This window comes from Piliocolobus tephrosceles, chromosome 20, assembly GCF_002776525.5.
Source record: "Piliocolobus tephrosceles isolate RC106 chromosome 20, ASM277652v3, whole genome shotgun sequence".
Lineage (NCBI taxonomy): Eukaryota > Metazoa > Chordata > Mammalia > Primates > Cercopithecidae > Piliocolobus > Piliocolobus tephrosceles.
Window position 1 is genome coordinate 10,077,933 of NC_045453.1, and position 17,860 is coordinate 10,095,792.

Below are 17,860 nucleotides of genomic sequence, written 5' to 3' on the forward strand. Positions count from 1 at the left end.
AACCCACCTCAGCCTTCCAAAGTGCTGGGATTACAGGCGTGAGCCACTGCACCTGGCCTTTTTAAAAATTTTTTTTAAAAATTAGAGATGGGGGCCGGGTGTAGTGGCTCACACCTGTAATCCCAGCACTTTGGGAGGCTGAGGTGGGTGGATCACTTGAAGTCAGGAGTACAAAAACAGCCTGGTCAACATGGCGAAAACCCATCTCTACTAAAAATACAAAAAATTAGACGTCGTGGCACACGCCTATAGTCCCAGCTTCTTTGGAGGCTGAGACAAGAGAATCGCTTCAACCCGGGCGGCAGAGGTTGGCAGTGAGCTGAGATGGCGCCATTGCTCTCCAGCCTGGGTGACAGAGTGAGGCTCCATCTCTATTTAAAAAAAAAAAATCAGGATATGCTTTATATGTAACAATGTACCACAAACTTCTTTTTTTATTTTTTTTTTGAGGCGGAGTCTCGCTCTGTCACCCAGGCTGGGGTGCAGTGGCCGGATCTCAGCTCACTGCAAGCTCTGCCTCCCGGGTTCACGCCATTCTCCTGCCTCAGCCTCCCGAGTAGCTGGGACTACAGGCGCCTGCCACCACGCCCGGCTAATTTTTTGTATTTTTAGTAGAGATGGGGTTTCACCGTGTTAGCCAGGATGGTCTCAATCTCCTGACCTCGTGATCCACCCACCTTGGCCTCCCAAACGCAAACTTCTTTTTATAGGATTAAATAGCTTCCAAAGTGCTGGGATTACACGTGTGAGCCACCATGCCCAGCCTTTACAATGATTTTCAATGACTGCATATTACTGCTATGTAATGTTTTAAAAACTAAGACCCAATTTACTGGCTCGCCTATAGTTCTGGCTACTTGGGAGGCTGAGGTGGGAGGATCGCTTGAGGCTGGGAGGTCTAGGCTGTAGTGAACCATGATCATACCATATCACTCTAGCCTGGGAACAGAGAGGGACTCTGTCTCAAAAACAAAAACAAAAAATTAAAGGTAAAGCTGGGCACAGTAGCAGGTACTTGTAGTCCCAGCTACTTAGAGGTTGACGCAGGAAGATCATTTGAACTGAGGAGCTTAAGATCAGTCTGGGCAACATAGTAAGACCTGTCTCTAAAAGAAAAAAATTAAGGGTCAATTTTTATATGAATTAGTGTTTTTCCCAGCTAACTGCTTTTTCTTTTTTTCTTTTTTTTTTTTTTTTGAGACAGTCTCACTCTGTTGCCTGTGCTGGAGTGCAGTGGCGTGATCTCAGTTCACTGCAACTTCTGCCTCCCAGGTACAAGGAATTCTCCTGCCTCAGCCTCCCAATTAGCTGGAATTACAGGCATCTACCACCACGCCCGGCTAATTTTTTTTATTTGTAGTAGGGATGGGGTTTCACCATGTTGCCCAGGCTGGTTCTGAACCCCTAACCTAAAGTGACCCACCTGCCTTGGCCTCCCAAAGTGCTAGGATTACAGGCGTGAGCCACTGGCCCTGTATAGAACTTTTTGAAGTGTTAAATTAGTTTGTAAGTTATTGAGATCAGGAGTTTTCAGTTTTAGAGAGAAAATGCATTTCTTAATCATAAGCACGGAAAGGTAGAAATTATACCAAAAAATTAGCCACAATTATACTATCGTACACCAACCTTTGTACATTTTGGAGTATTTTCTTCTACATTTTTGTTGTTGTCATTGTGAAACATAATTGGGATCATACTGTAAAAAAAACTTCCCAATTTTACATTACACTGTGGAAAGCAACCAGAAGGAGTTTGAATTTTAGGAGTGGTGGGAGTAACAGGAAAAGAAAATGTTGGAAACCTAGGGGTGTTCATTTTAGATACTTTTCTCCACATTCCAATCTGTGATTAAGCATGAGGACTGGGCACGGTGGCTCATGCCCCAGCCTGCACTTAGGGAGGCTAAGGCATGTGGATCACTTGTTCTCAGGACCCTGTCTCTACAAAAAAACCCCAAAATTATCTGGTCGTGATGGGGTGTGCCTGCCATCCCAACTTTTGGAGAGGCTGAGGTGGGAGGATCAATTGAGCCTAGGAGTTTGAGGCTGTGGTGAGCTGTGATCGCGCCACTGTACTCCAGCCTGGGTGACAGAGTGAGAACCTATCTCAAAATAAAATAAAAGTGACAACCTGTCTCAAAATAAATAAAATAAAATAAGCATGAGATTGCCCAAGTGGGGTAGGAAGTCAAAAAAAGAAGGAGTGGGCTAGCCTTGAACAGTCTTCCGGACACATTTTGTGGCTCGTGTTTGTTACATCCATGACTTTCCTACCTGAGTTCTTGCTAAGCCTGTTGTCATTCTTAACAGGGATGTTTTTGAACTAAACTTCATGAACGTCAAATTTGCCAGTGGGTATTATGACTTCCTTGTCAAAGTTGAAGGTGACAACCGTTACATTGCAAATACCGTAGAGGTAGGTATTTTTCTTTCCTTCCCATTGCCATGTTAGTATATCCAAGGAAATGGCCAAACTGACACTGTATTAATCGTCTGGTATGTTGACTTTTATCTACAACCAAGCTAATGCGTTTATGTGGAGCGAGGGCTGCATTCAATCTTTGCTGTTTGACAGACTTAGCCAAGGCAGTAACTCAAGAACTTGGTCATAGTGAATTTTATTTGTAAGTTTTTCATTTTCCATTATAATTTAGCATTACTATCTTACTTGAAATTTAGTTAGTGGAAAAAATAAAAATCACCCATAATTCCACCGAGGCTTAAACTGTTAAAGTGTTTTGTGTGATAGGCTTTGGTGGGTTTAGAAAAGTGCTTGATGCCAAGTAGATGACAAAAAGCATCAAATGACACATATATAACACTATAATGAAGCTATTTGGGTAAAGGATAAAAGAAAATCAGTAATTTTTCATAATGAACTGTGTTTCAGATGTTTAGCTAACTGTAGCTGGGTTAAAGGTCAAAGTAGCTTTAAGGATAGAAAGCCTTATATACCTGATGCTTTGTGAGAATGAGGTAGTTCACATGAGTATTTTTCCCAGCTAATTGAAATTTACCCCGTCTGGCGCCGTGGCTTTCATTGTAATCTTTTTAGATAGAAGTTTATTTAAGATGAGTTACACATTTTTCTACTTTCTTACTTCCAATTTAAGATGGTTTCTTTGTCTTTCATGACCTTGACGCTTGAAGAGGACTGGCTCTCAATTTGTAGAATGTCTCTCAATTTGTGTTTGTCTGATGTTTCTTCATGATCAGATTCTGGTCATGCATTTTCCTCAGTTCTATCCCAAAAGTAATGCTCTGCCCTACTCAGAGCATGAAGTATATGATGTTGATATGTCTCATTACAGGTAATGTTAACCTTGATCACTTGAGTAAGGTGATTGTGTGCTAGGTTTCTCTGCTGTAAAGTTGCTGTTTTTCTGCTTGTATTTAAGTGTCTTGTGGGGTAATACTTTGAGACTCTGTAAGTATCTTCATGATCTTGTCTGTAATAGTTATTACTGTGGTGTTTGCCAGAGGGTGATTTTCTCTTTCATTGGTTCTACATTTTTAAAATTGGAATACTGTAAGAAAATAACTGTTTTTTATCCTGTTTATTTGTTTATAACTATAATAATTCTTTATCATAACATGTTTATAATGTAATATATTATCTATAATTCATATGTTTACAATAATTGCATCATGGATATTTATTTTACTATATACATTGTGATCCATGACTGTCATTTATCTTGTTGCTCATTTTATCCCAGGTTTGGCCTTTGGAGAGCTCCTCAAATTGGCTCCTGTGACACTTGCTTTCTTTTAATGACAGAAGTAACAGCTAGAAAGTTTGACCTTTTCAAAAATGGGGCATTACTTCCCATAGATAGATTCAACACTTGCATTTGAAGTTTGGCAGAAAGGAAGATGTTTTCTGGAACTCGAATCTGTCCACCTCATGTGTTGACCTTTTGAGCGTGAGACATCTGATCCTAGTCCGTTCACTATGGATAGAAACCATTGTGGAGTGTGCCTTGATCCTTTCAAATCCACATTGTTTTAATGTTAGTTTCCTACGTTAAGAGGACTTATTTGCAACTGAACATATTAAAAGGAAAGTTCTGTTTTTTTTTTTTTTTTTTCTTGAAACCTCCTTCCCTCTACTGCCAGTCCATCTTAAATGCCAGGCTTATACCTCACAGTTCTTAACCCCTTCCTTTCTTGTGACTTCTACCTTCTAGGCAGTTACCAGGTCCTATTGATCCCACCTCTGACTGTCTTTTCCATGAGTCTTTTGTTGTTACAGTCACCAAATTGCTCTTTTCTCCATATTCGTACCAATATTTGGTATTTTTAGGTTTTGATAATCTGATGCATATGAAAAGGTATCTTGTTTTAATGTCTTTCCTTGGTTACTGGTAAAGTTAAACATCTTTTTTTTTGTATTTATTAGCCAATTAGGTTTCCTTTCTAGTGAATTGTTTCATATCTTTGCCTGGTTTTCTTTTGGCTTGTTAGTCTTATTACTGATTTTTGGGAGTGACATATGTTTAGTTGTGAGCATCGGATATCTTCCCCTAGAATTGCTTTATGGCATCTCTTGATGCACAAAATTTAATTTTAATGAAGCTTAATTTAAGCATCTTTTCCTGGGGCCAGGTGAGGTGGCTCATGCCTGTAATCCCAGCACTTTGGGAGGCTGAGGTGGGTGGATCACTTGAGGCCAGGAGTTCAAGAGCAGCCTGGCCAATATAGCAAAATCCTGGCTCTACTAAAAATACAAAAATTAGCCGGGCATGGTGGCATGCACCTGTAATCCCAGCTACTTGGGAGGCTGAAGCAGGAGAATCGCTTAAACCTGGGAGGTGGAGGGTGCAGTGAGCCAAAATCACACCACCGCATTTCAGCCTGGACAACAGAGCGAGACTCTGTCTCAAAAAAATAAATAAATAAATAAAATATAAGTTTTTTGCTAGACTGTGTTTTTTGTGCTTCTTTAAGACAATCCTGTGTTACCCCAAAGTCAAAAAGATATTCTCTAGTTTTTTCTTTTTTTATCTTTATTTGTTTTTGAGACAGAGTCTCGCTCTGTCACTCAGGCTAGAGTATAGTGGCGCGATCTTGGCTCACTGCAACCTCTGCCTCCCGGGTTCAAGCGATTCTCCTGCCTCAGCCTCCCAAGTAGCTGGGACTACAGGTATGTGCCACCACACCCGGCTAATTTTTGCATTTTTAGGAGATACAGGGTTTTGCCATATTGGCCAGGCTGGTCTCCAACTCTTGGCCTCAAATGATCCGTCTGCTTTGGCCTCCCAAAATGTTGGCATTACAGGCGTGAGCCACTGCACCTGGCCCTCCAGTGTCTTCTGAACAGTTTTTAAGTTGTTTTCCCCTTATATTTGAGGCTTCGGTCTATCCGAAGTTCATTTTTGTTGCTGTAGTATTTTACACCCTGTCTATAGTTGTACTTATTGCACTATATTACCATTGTTTATATGCATTGCTTTTTCTTTTTCTTTCTTTCTTTTTTTTGAGACAAGGTCTCATTTTCCCATCCAGGCTGGAGTGCAGTGGTGTGATCATGTCTCACTGCAGCCTTGACCTACTGGGCTCAGGTGATCCTCCCATCTCAACCTGCCAGGTAGCTGGGACTACAGGCATGCACCACCATGCCAGATAATTTTAGTATTTTTTTCTAGAGACTGGATTTTGCCATGTTGCCCAGGCTGCTCTTGAACTCCTGGGCTCAAGTGATCTGCCCACCTTTGCCTCCCAAAGTACTGGGATTATAGGCGTGAACCACCACCTGCATTGCTTTTTCACTGGGCTGAGAACTCCTATGGATGGAAACTAAATCTTTTTCTTCTTTTTTTTTTTTTTTTGAGACAGTCTCGCTCTGTTGCCAGGCTGGAATGCAGTGGTACAATCCTGGGTCACTGGAACCTCTGCCTCCTGGGTTCAAGCAATTCTTCTGCCTCAGCCTCCTGAGTAGCTGAGACTATAGGCATGCGCCACTACACCCAGCTAATTTTTGTATTTTTAGTAGAGATGGGGTCTCGCCATGTTGGCCAGGATGGTCTTGATCTCTTGACCTTGTGATCCGCCCAGAAGTGCTAGGATTACAGGCGTGAGCCACCGTGCCCGGCCTAAATCTTATTTTTTCAGTGCTTGGTTTCCGTCTAACATCACTTAGAGGAAGAAAAGGATGGAGTGATCTAAAGATGTTTTCCCACAGTGGGGGCCCTTCAGAACTTTGGCAATCTTCCAGACTTAGCTTTTTTTTTTTTTTTTTTTTGAGACGGAATTGCACTCTGTCGTCCAGGCTGGAGTGCAGTGGCACAAACTTGGCTCACTGCAACCTCCGCCTCCGCCTCCGCCTCCTGGGTTCAACTGATTCTCCTACCTCGGCCTCCTGAGTAGCTGGGATTACAGGTGCACACCACCACGCCAGGCTAATTTTTTTGTATTTTCAGTAGAGACGGGGTTTTGCCATGTTGGCCAGGCTGGTCTCAAACTCCTGACCTCAGGTGATCAACTCCCCCACTCGGCCTCCGAAAGTGCTGGGATTACAGATGTGATTACAGGCCTGGGATTACAGGCCACTAGGCCTGGCCGAGACTTAGCTTTTATTTATTGATTTAATAACAGCTTTATTGAGATATAATTCTCATATCATAAAATTTATCAATTTAAAGTATGTAATTCAAACTGGGCATGAGCCACCATGCTTGTAATCCCAGCACTTTGGGAGACTGAGGTGGGATGATCACTTGAGTCCAGGAGTTAGAGACAAGCATCCCAGCACTTTGGGAGGCTGAGGCGGGAGGATCACTTGAGCCCAGGAGTTAGAGACAACTTGGGCAACACAGGGAGATCCCATCTCTACCAAAAATTTAAAAATAAATTAGCCGGGTATGGTGGCATGTACCTGTAGTCCCAGCTACTTGAGAGGCTGAGGCAAGAGGATCCCTTGAGCCTAGGAGTTTGAGGCTGCAGTGAACTGTGATCACACTACTGCACTCCAGCCTGGGCAACAGAGTGAGACCTTGTCTCAAAAACACAAAAAGACTGGGTGCGTGGCTTACACCTATAATCCCAGCACTTTGGGAGGCCAAGGCAAGTGGATCGCCTGAGATCAGGAGTTCGAGACGAGCCTGGTCAGCATGGTAAAACCCCGTCTCTGCCAAAAAAAAAAAAAAAAAACTAAACTAGGCAATCTGGTGTTTTTAGTATATTCACAGACGTGTGCAACCCTTACCAGAGCGCCATTCCAGAATATTTTTATCACCCTGGAGAGCAAGGTTATGTCTTTTAGTAGTCACTCCCCGTTCTCTCCTCCTACTCTCTGCTTTCTTTCTCTCTGGTTGCCTATTTGGGACATTTTGTATAAATGGAATCATACAATATGTTACCTTTTGTGTCTGGCTTTTTTGTTTTTTCACTTAACCTAATACTTTTAAGGTTCTTCCATGTTGTAGCATGTATTAGTACTTTATTTCTTTTTATGGCAAAATAATATTCCATTGTATGGATATATCACATTTTGTTTACCTACTCATCAGTTAATGACATTTGAGGTATTTCTCCTTTTTGGCTCTTATGAGTAATGCTACTGTGAACATTTGTATATAACTTTTTGTTTGAACACAGTTCTTTCAGGTATATGCTTAGGAATAGAATTCTTGCGTCATATGGTAACTCAGTGTTTCACTTTTCAAGAAACTAACAAGTTTTCAAAGCAGCTGTACCATTTTACGTTTCTACCAGCAATGTATGAGGGTTCCAATTTTACTGTATCCTCACCAACACTTGTTATTATCTGACTTTTTGATTCTAGCCATCGTAGTGGGTATAAAGTGGTATCTCGTTATGGTTTTCATTTCCATTTCTCTGATGGGTAATAATGTTGAGTATCTCTTTATGCGCTTATTGGTCTCTTGTATATCTTCTTTAGAAGAATGTCATTCAAATCCATTGTCCATTGAAAAAAATGTTTTCGGTCTTTTTTTCTTCCTTCCACAATCTATATACCTCTTATTTCCTTTCATTTATCTTTATTTGTCTTTATCTTTTCATTATCTTTTTATATTCTTGAGTTGTAAGCATTTCTCTGGTTAGAGGTTCCTTATTAGGTACATGATTTGCAAATATTTTCTCGCAGTCTGAAGATTGTATTTTCACTTTCATGATGTTGTCTTTTGAAGCATAAAAAATTTTAATTTTGATGAAGTTCAGTTTTAAAATGTTGTTGTTGTTGTTTGTGCTTTAGGTGTCATGTCTAAGAAACCATTGTCTAATCCAAAGTTATGAAGATTTACTGCTGTGTTCAAAAGTATAAAAAGAATTTTATACTTTTGGCTCTTACCCTTAGGTTTCTGATTCATTGTGAGTTAATTTTTGTGTATAGTGTGACGTAGGGGGTCCAGTCTTATTTTGCAGTTGTCCTAGAACCATTTGTTGAAAAGACTGTGCTTTCCCTAACAAATTGCCTTGGCACATACATCCTTGTAGGAATCACTTGACCATAAATGTAAGGGTTGATTTCTGGACTCATAATTCTATTTCATTAATCTGTATTTTTGTCCTTATGCCAATACCACGCCGTCTTGATTACTGTAATAGCTTGGCATTTTGTAACATCAAATCTGGTGTTTGTCCAAGTGTTTCTGTGATTGTTGGAAAAATTATCTAAGTACAAAATAGCAGAAATGGCTAATAGCTGTTGTTCATGCAATGATAATAAGCCCCCATTGAGGCCATTTGCTGTCCTTTTCCTCCCTAGTGATGGAGTAAGCATTACAAAATCTTCTCTCTTCCTCCTTATTACATTAGAGGTGTGTGTGTGTGTGTGTGTGAGAGAGAGAGAGAGAGAGAGAGAGAGTCGGCTCTGACCTTTGCCATATATGCAAATTGTCTTTGTAATTTCAGTAATAGTCACACTTAGAGCCTCAGAGCAGGTCACTGGGTCCTGTTTGTCCTCCCAGGAGATGCTCGACATTGGTCAGAGTGCATTAACGGTGGTTTGTTGTGGAAGTCCTGTAATGGCCCTCGTTGACATTGGACTGGCTGTCAGGGGAAGCATGGGTTTTGGAAGCTTTCATTAACATTAATTGCCCCTAATGCACCATCATTTTTGACAGTAATAAGCTAAACAGGGGTGTTATTACTCCCAGCAGAAAGACTGCATTTCCTGGCATTAGAACATGTTTTGAGATGTATATGGCATGTGGTGCAAGCAGAGAAAGGAATAGCGTGATCCAGTGTAAAGCAGGCTTAGCTGCATTTCAAGTAGAGAAATAAGTCCCTTTCCTATTATAAAAATGAATCCTGTAGTGTTAGTTGGAAGGAAGAAGCAGCTAATCAACAGGGTTCCTACACTGAACTTTTTAAAGAGGGCTTTGGAAAAAGTTACGATTTTTATTTCTAAATTTGCTTTAAAAGAGTAGCATGAAAATGCTTTTCTTTTGAGTGTTTCCAGAGACCCATTTATAGTGAGATTTTAGGAGCAGAAGGATTTGTCTTAAACTGTTCCCTATTTAAGAACAGCCCTACGGGTGTTTGTGCAACAAAGAAAGCTGTAACTTAGGAAGGCTTTTTAATTTAGGGCTGAGAGCAAACCAAGAATGATGCAAGTTCACTGCAGTTTGCCCTTTGCTCACTCCATGTGTCTGCATTGTCGAGGGATGCTCAGGATGTCTTTAGAACACACACGAAGCTGGATCCTGATTAGCGGGCTTTAGTGGCTAAGTTAGTGCTGAGCGTTTAGAGCCAGGATTCTAAGTGAAAACCTAAAAGCTGATAGCTTCCTTATCGCTATCATTAGGAGACATTGAAGACTTTACATAATTCTTTTTTTTTTTTTTCTTTTGAGGCGGAGCCTTGCTCTGTTGCCCAGGCTGGAGTGTAGTGGTGTGATCGTGGCTCACTGCAACCTCCGCCTTCCGGGTTCAAACCATTTTCCTGTCCCAGCCTCCCGAGTAGCTGGGACTACAGGCGTGCATCACCACGTCTGGCTAATTTTTTTGTATTTTTAGTAGAGACAGGGTTTTGCCATATTGGTCAGGCTGGTCTCGAACTCCTGACCTCAAATGATCTGCCTCCCAAAGTGCTGGGATTACAGGCATGAGCCACCACGCCCGGCCTAGTCTATTCTTTATAATTGCTCCATGGTAATTAATAATAGGCATGTATCATTCTTTATTTAGCTAGTCTCCTGTTTATGGACATTTCAGTGGGATGATGATTTCAAGATCACATTTACAAATTAAATGAATGAGTTCTTAAGAGAATGAGTTACAAAAATAACGAGGGAATTATCTAGTTAATGTTGATGAAGATTGCAGAGTAGTTAACTATGAAGACAGATTATTTTTATAGCATAGAGTGTTGCTAATCCTCCTCTCTCTCCCAATATTGGAGGGCTGCTAAGCCCATCAAGCCTCCTCCTTAGTCTTCTTGCTATGGAATGTTTCCTACTCCCCAGTCGGGGCCACCCATGGGCAGACTTGGGTCACAGTTCCTTCTCCTGTGCTTTCATATTTCATAACACTTTGTATATACATTAAAGCAGCAACCTGGTTTGTTGTCATTATGGTTTGTGTATGGGACAGGAAGGATTTCTTGCCATCTCTGTGTATTCCCTGCACGTAGGTGCTCCACATACTGCAGGGAAAGTGTTCTCAGCGGGTGTCAAATCAGACCTCTCTGGCTACTTCTTTGCCTGAGCCTTCCATTCCAATTTGTCTTCCAGTGGAAATGTCAGTACTTGTCAGGTTGTGCTTTATGCAAAAAAGCTTGCTCTGGTTCTGATCCTTGTGTGAGTTGTAATGCTGTTAACTCAGCAGAGAGCCCAGACAGCCAAAGTAGAGGCTCCAAGCTCCCTTCTTGGGGGTGTCTATTCAACCTAATGGGCCATCTTCCCTCCTCCTCCACTGCCATAATTTCACCCAGTTGCCTAGACTCAGTGACAGGCAATGATCCTAAATATAATTCTGCTAATAGGTGGCTATGAATTCAAATGTAGATGGTAATATCCTTACAGCTTCTGGTAATAAATCTTTACAGTTTTTTTAAAGCAAAACAGAACACCCCTATTCAACATGATAATTGAGACTGTTGTCATAAAATAGTTATTATAGAGGCAGGAAAGAAGGCTATTAGAAGGAATTACTTGATAGGTATCTTTATCTCTTTTTAATTTTTCTTCTTTGCCCTTGATTTGAGGTTGTCACACCTCAATATGGTATTTTAGAAAACCGCCGAAGCTATCCTTCAATTATTTGCCCATCCCTTTATCTCTATTCCTTGATCCTGACTTAGACTATAAACTGGTGGATTTGGCAAGGATTTCCTTAAGTGTTACATTCAAACCTATCAAATATTTGGAAGGCTTACAGATCTGTTTGCACATAAAAGTGCCTTGGGGTTGCATGATTTGCACATTCAAACTTGGGTTTTAATTCAGAAATTTAACATGTTTTCTGTCTCTTCCGGATATTTACATTGATTTTAATCTGATTTTAAAATTTCTTATTTATTGACATTAGCCCCTCTTTGTGAAGATGTTTATACGGGACATACAGAATTCAAACACTCTAAGAGTCAACACGGATTGGTTTGTGCTTATAACAAACTCCCAATCTCAGTGGCTTAAAACAACGAAGGTTTATTTTTTGCCCATGCTAGATTCTTTAGGTGGTCAGCTGGAGGCTCTGCTTCATGATATCTTTGCTCCAGGACCCTGGCTGAAGGAGCAAGCATCTGGACATTGTGTCCATGTCAGAGGAAAAGAGAGAATCACGCATTGATTCTTAAAGCTTTCACTTCTGCCCACATTTCATTGGCCACACTTGACTCCGTGGGGGCAGGGAAGTAGAATTCTACCGCATGCTCAGAAGGAGAATGAGAAGTACTTGGAGAACAGTACAGATAACTACCATGGCTGTCTAACAAGGAGCCGAAGTGCGTGGATTCTGAGTCAGAGTGCCTGAGCTCACCACTGGCCTGATCACTTCCTCGCGGTCTGATCTTGAGCAGAGCAGCTTCATCTCTCTCATCCTTTATTTCCTTATCTGAAAAGCAGTACCTTACAGAATTGTGAGGATTAAATGAGATAGTCTTTACAAAACCAGTGCCTTTCACATGGTAAGCACTCAATAAATCCTAGCTATAATTAGAACCGAATTCTTACTGATTCGAATGAAAGGTACTGCTTAAGGAATTTTTCCCCTCATTTATTTTAAAGGATACATGAAAAGATTTATTTTTTCCCCCTTTTTCTTCTTTTTTTCTTTTTCTTTTATTTATTTATTTATTTATTTATTTATTTATTTTTATTTTTATTTTTATTTTTTGGTGTATACCGTCCATCCAAAGCCAGAAAAAGACATTTTAGGCTCGGAATGGGAGAGGTTGGAAATATTACTGGGCTGGGTCAGTAATCTTTACTGGGCTGGGTCATGCCTTTACTCACCTTGAAGAATAGAAAACTTTATATCTGCATGTGAATTCCTGTACACCCACCAGTTGACCTGGCAACTGTCTTCTCTATTTTCCTCTAGCTCAGAGTCAAGATCTCCACTGAAGTTGGCATCACAAATGTTGATCTTTCCACCGTGGATAAGGATCAGAGCATTGCACCCAAAACTACTCGGTAGGTGGGATGCCACCTGATCCCTCAGGGAGCTGAGGCTCAAGAGCTAAGAGGAGTATGCCTAGGCACTGAGCCCTCCAGGCATCATTTCTGTATCAGCAGCCATCCAGCTTGCACCCTAAATTAAGGAGTCTGTAGTTCCACTGGTCCTGCACCAGGGATTCTGCCAGGCATTTAAGTGGATTTGGAGATTGTATATACCAGTGTTTAGTCCATGCACAAACTGTTTATTACCAGTCCGCAACAAGGTAAAGCGCTTACCTCAGGATGTTAGTCTGAGTCAGCTGTGTCACTAAGCAAATTATTTAGTTCAGATGACAATTTTTAAAATAATAAGATCTTCTCAGTGAAGGAAGCAAGGTATTAATTTACATTCTGGTGCGATCTCATCATCACAGTCCTGAATTTGCTTTTAGTGACCTAATGGCAAGTCTCTCTGGCCCATGATGGGTCTGAAATTAGCTGGAAGCCTCATAGGTACTTAAAATTGAGATGGCAGATACCCAGCACTAGGGCTGCCATTTCCCTCTCCCAAGTCCATGGAGGCAGTACTAAGATGTCATAGAGCGTTTGCTCCTACCAAACTCAGACACAGCCTCAGAATCTTTTTTTTAAACATAATCTTCTAAGTAGACACTAACAATTGATCAGAGTTGGGCCAGAATGCTGTACGAAGCCTGCTCATCAGCCCTCCCCCAGATCCTTACTGCCGTAGGGGGGATCCAGATCTCTGGGTATCGTCCAGACCCCAACTTTACTCAACTAGGGTAGCTATAGAGGCCAGAAGACAGTAGGGTGAACCCTTAAGGCTCTTTGAAAATGGGATGTTAGCCAGAGGCTGGAAGCCAAGCAGCTGTTCCTTTTAAATCACGTAGAGTTGGCCTTTGTGTCTCTGGCTTGGCTATTTTTGTAGTGATATTGGAGATAAAAGAGCACTGTTTGAGAATCCACTGAAGTAATGTCTGTGTGAGCACTTTGCTGTTTAATTCTCTGCATAAAGAGTTGGTCTTACTTACAAGTAAATATAAAATATGAGTATAAAATAAAGCCAGGTCTGAGCTCTATAACCATTTGGCCAGGTTTATCCCCTGGCCATCTTACCCTAAAATCCCAGGAGATAGCTGTGAAAAGAAGTTTTCCTCATCAAGTCTGCCTTTTTAAAACCCAATTTCAGGACAGAAAAGTAAATTGAAACAGTGTCCAGGAAAAAAAATATAGCATTAAAAAAAGACAAAGCCAAAAGTACCCTTCTTTCCTTTGTGTCTCCTACCCGTCTCGTCTTTCTACCTTGCTCACGTGTGCTGCTGGCATCAATCCTGTGATAATTTCTCCTTGCGGTTCTGCCAGCCTGGCTCTCCTGTGTGCCTGCAGAGGCCACACGTGAGCTCCGCTGGTGCCTGACTTTGGTGGAGTTGAGAGCCTTAGGTCCTTGAATTGAAAGCTCAGCGGTACAAGCATCTGCACACAGCATTTCCCCAGATCCTGTTGGAAGTTTATTCTGCACTTTTCTCAGTCCAGGCTTTATCAGTCCAATTTGCCCCTAGGCTGCAGACAGTTCTCCACATCTGTCTGTCCACGAGAGAAGTGTTACTATGGGAGAGGGAGGATTAGGCAATGAAGTGAAGTATGTATTTTCCACCTGTTCTCAGAGATATATTGATCCTCTCTGAAGACTGACTCTATATGCCTCTTTCAGGGTGACGTACCCAGCCAAAGCCAAGGGCACATTCATCGCAGATAGCCACCAGAACTTTGCCTTGTTCTTCCAGCTGGTAGATGTGAACACTGGTGCTGAACTCACTCCTCACCAGGTCAGGAAGACGCCTAGACAATTCTCTTAACCTGAAATGTGAATGGATACTAGCGTTTACAATGTGGTCTGTAACATGGACTAGAGAGAATTCCACGTTCCTGCTTTCAGATCTTGACCCAACCCTGACAGTCCATCAGGTTCTCCCACGTGACACTCTCACCCTTTTACTGGTTGTAATCCTTCACCTGGGATACACTTTCTAAAAAATTAGCTGGTATTGAGGAGAGGTACTTAAGGCAGATTTGCACTTAATTAAGGTCCTTCCTTCCTCCCTCCCTCCCTCCCTCGGACAGAGTCTCGCTCTGTCACCCAGGATGGAGTGCAGTGGTGTGATCTCAGCTCACTGCAACCTCAGCCTCCCGAGTAGCTGGGACTACAGGCATGCATTACCATGCCCAGCTAATTTTTGTATTTTTAGCAGAGACAGGGTTTCACCATGTTGGCCAGGCTGTTCTCCATCTCCTGACCTCAGGTGATCCGCCTGCCTCAGCCTCCCAAAGTGGTGGGATTATAAGCATGAGCTACAGCATCCGTCCTGAGGCTTTTTCTTTCTGATTTAAAAAAGGGAATATACTGGCCAGGCATGGTGGCTCACGCCTGTAATCCCAACACTTTGGAGGCTGAGGTGAGAGGATCACTTGAGTCCAGGAGTTGGAGATCAGCTTGGGCAATATGGTGAGACCTCGTATGTATGTATGTATATATGTATGTATAAATAAATAAGGGAATATACTGAAATAATTTCGAAAGAAGACCCAGAGCATTTTTTTTATTCTGGCCAAAGCAGATTTTGTATTTGTGGGACTCTGAAGAATAGCTCTTTTAACTTGTGCCTACTTTGTGTTATGAAAGCAATAGGCTTTATTTTTTTCATAGAGTAATGAAAATTATTTAAAAGATTTTCAAACCATACACTCTTTCCCCCGAGAACCTAATATGGCCCCATGTCCAATCAGACATCCCCAGTCCCACACTGCCTATCATCCCCCTTGATGGAGAGTAATCTGCCTTTAGTGTTACGTAAAGGAAGGTTCAGATAAATGCTTTGAATGCTTAAAGACAAGAATGCGGTACCTAGTTTGGTATGGGGTACCCTGTACCGATGCTTTAGCAAGGACCAGCAGACTTGTTGCCTTGAGGCAGCTTCAGGGCAGACCTCAGAGGCAACTGGATTTACTTGGGAACCTTCTTGCTTTCTGTTTCTTGCAGCTGCAGCTGTTGCACTTGTGCCCCAGGAGCACGTTCCTCTATGGCCACAGTCCCGGGAGTCCTCTGCTCCTCTCTCCTCCCTACTCCCAAACTCCAGACAGCTTGGTTAGGGCCCTTAGCCAAACCTAACTGACCTTTGAGTACTTTGGCCCCTTACCATTTCCCAGCTTCTTATCAGAATGACATTTGCCAGCCAAATAGCACAAGGGAAGGAAGAGTACAAAGAGAAGAAATTAGAAGACTAAATGGTAGGATCAGATTAGAGCAGGGAGAGTTAGTGAGGAAGTGTAACTTTCACTGAATACTTGTCTCATCCAAAATTCTGTTGTAGAATCATGGCTTAGAGACCTTCCAGGTGGAGGTGGCATTTTGGGGATGAACCTGGCAGCCGCCTGCAGTTGACTGTGATAGGAAGGAGATCTGGCATCTGGACTCCCCATTCCATTCCTGGCCAAGACTAATTGCTGTAGTTGGGATGCTTCATGTCTCTGGGCCCCTTTCCCTAAATGCTTTGGTGGTGTTTCTTTGTTGTTCAGGTATAGATTAACAAATGAGATGTGTATTTTCTGTAGATGCAGTGCTGGCTCTGTCACCATGCCAACTCATTTAATGCTTGTGCCTTATGATCTGTAAATTGGATCTGTAAACCTACCTGCCTTGTTGAATTCTTTATTTTGAAACACCTGAAAGAAAAGCTCTGGGTGGTTATCAAGTTTTGATCTATTTCTAATGTGCAGATACCTCTTTTTCTTGTGCCATTAGGGGGGATAAAATGATGAGACTCATTACCATCGTATTGCTATTAACCACTATTTGTTGACTAGCATAAAGCATTCCCCGCACTAATGCTCAGCATACAGTATTGCAAATCTTCACACAGATATGCTACATCTGGAAGTTAATTTTTCTGCCGTAAAGTTGAAGAATTCAAGGCACAAGGAGGTTAAGTAACTTGCTCAGCTAGTAAGTAGTGGAAGCAAATCTGTCTGTCTTCCAAGCTGAGGCTCTCTCCGTGAAACTGCGTTGCCCTGCTTGATTAGGACTCTGCCTTACTATCAATACCCAAGCCTCCTCTACTAAATCTTTAGCTGGAGGCACTAGGAAATTGAAAATGGACCTCTTACAGTTCCACCTCATTTCCCTTCTTTTCACCCTCTGGTGAAGCAGTTAATTGGGCAGCAAAGTGACCAAAAGGCTGGCGGGAAAAAGAAATTGCAGCGATAGCAAAGGGCTTAAATCATCCGCAAACTGGGCATTCAGCCTCCGACTAGTTGAGAATTGGCTGGACCCGTAAGTTAAATTTACTTCCTTGTACCAGCAAAAAGTTATCTCTGAGCTAGGAACTAGGACGGCATGGCCACTCCTTCTACTCTCTGGGGCAGGTCTGGCAGATCTGAGAGCTCTCACTGTGACAACGAGCTAACTGTCTGCTGCCCGGTGGATTCAATGTTAGGCCCAGGGAGAATTTTGAAATTTTCAGATGAAAGGTTGGATTATTTTTCCATCTAGACATTCGTCCGACTCCATAACCAGAAGACCGGCCAGGAAGTGGTGTTTGTTGCCGAGCCGGACAACAAGAACGTGTACAAGTTCGAACTGGATACCTCTGAAAGAAAGATCGAATTTGACTCTGCCTCTGGCACCTACACTCTCTACTTAATCATTGGAGATGCTACTTTGAAGAACCCAATCCTCTGGAATGTGGTATGCGCCTGAATGTGTACCCCGACTCAAGTGACAGTGGCTGTGCCCCAGGCACTGGTGGCTCCTTTTCAGGGTCATGGGGCTCTTCACCTTCGCCTTGCCTGTGCCTCCTATAGTGTGATAAAGAAGCTTGGGAGGTGAGGCACTGTGTGCGGGCTCCATAAATAGTCCTGGGGTCATGCACGTGGCTTGGCAACATGGGACGTGCTTAATAAATATTAAGTGAGTGAAGGAAGTATAAACTTACTGTTGTGAGTGCTAGTATCTGTGAATTTCTATAAACATTATACAGGAAGGCCATTTTCATATTATAGCAAGGCACTATGGGGGTTACATAGATGTGAAAGTTAAGACCTTTGAGATATGGAGGCCGGGCGCGGTGGCTCATGCCTGTAATCCCAGCTCTCAGGGAGGCAGAGGCGGGAGGATAGCTTGAGCCCAGGAGTTCGAGACCTGCCTGGGTAATACAGCGAGACCCCGTTCTCCAAAAAAAGGAAAAAAAAAAAAAAAAAAAAAAAAAAAACCATTGAGATA

General features: G+C 42.2%; 1 protein-coding gene across 1 annotated transcript in view; it reads left to right on the forward strand.

Moving 5' to 3' along the window:
• RPN2 (ribophorin II) overlaps positions 1–17,860 on the forward strand; it is a 62,584-nt gene that overhangs the window by 32,223 nt on the left and 12,501 nt on the right. Inside the window, exons 9-12 of the mRNA XM_023228002.1 lie at positions 2,310–2,415; positions 12,509–12,600; positions 14,297–14,411; positions 17,132–17,326. Coding sequence (XP_023083770.1) covers positions 2,310–2,415; positions 12,509–12,600; positions 14,297–14,411; positions 17,132–17,326 — 508 coding nt within the window. The remainder of the gene's footprint in view (positions 1–2,309; positions 2,416–12,508; positions 12,601–14,296; positions 14,412–17,131; positions 17,327–17,860) is intronic.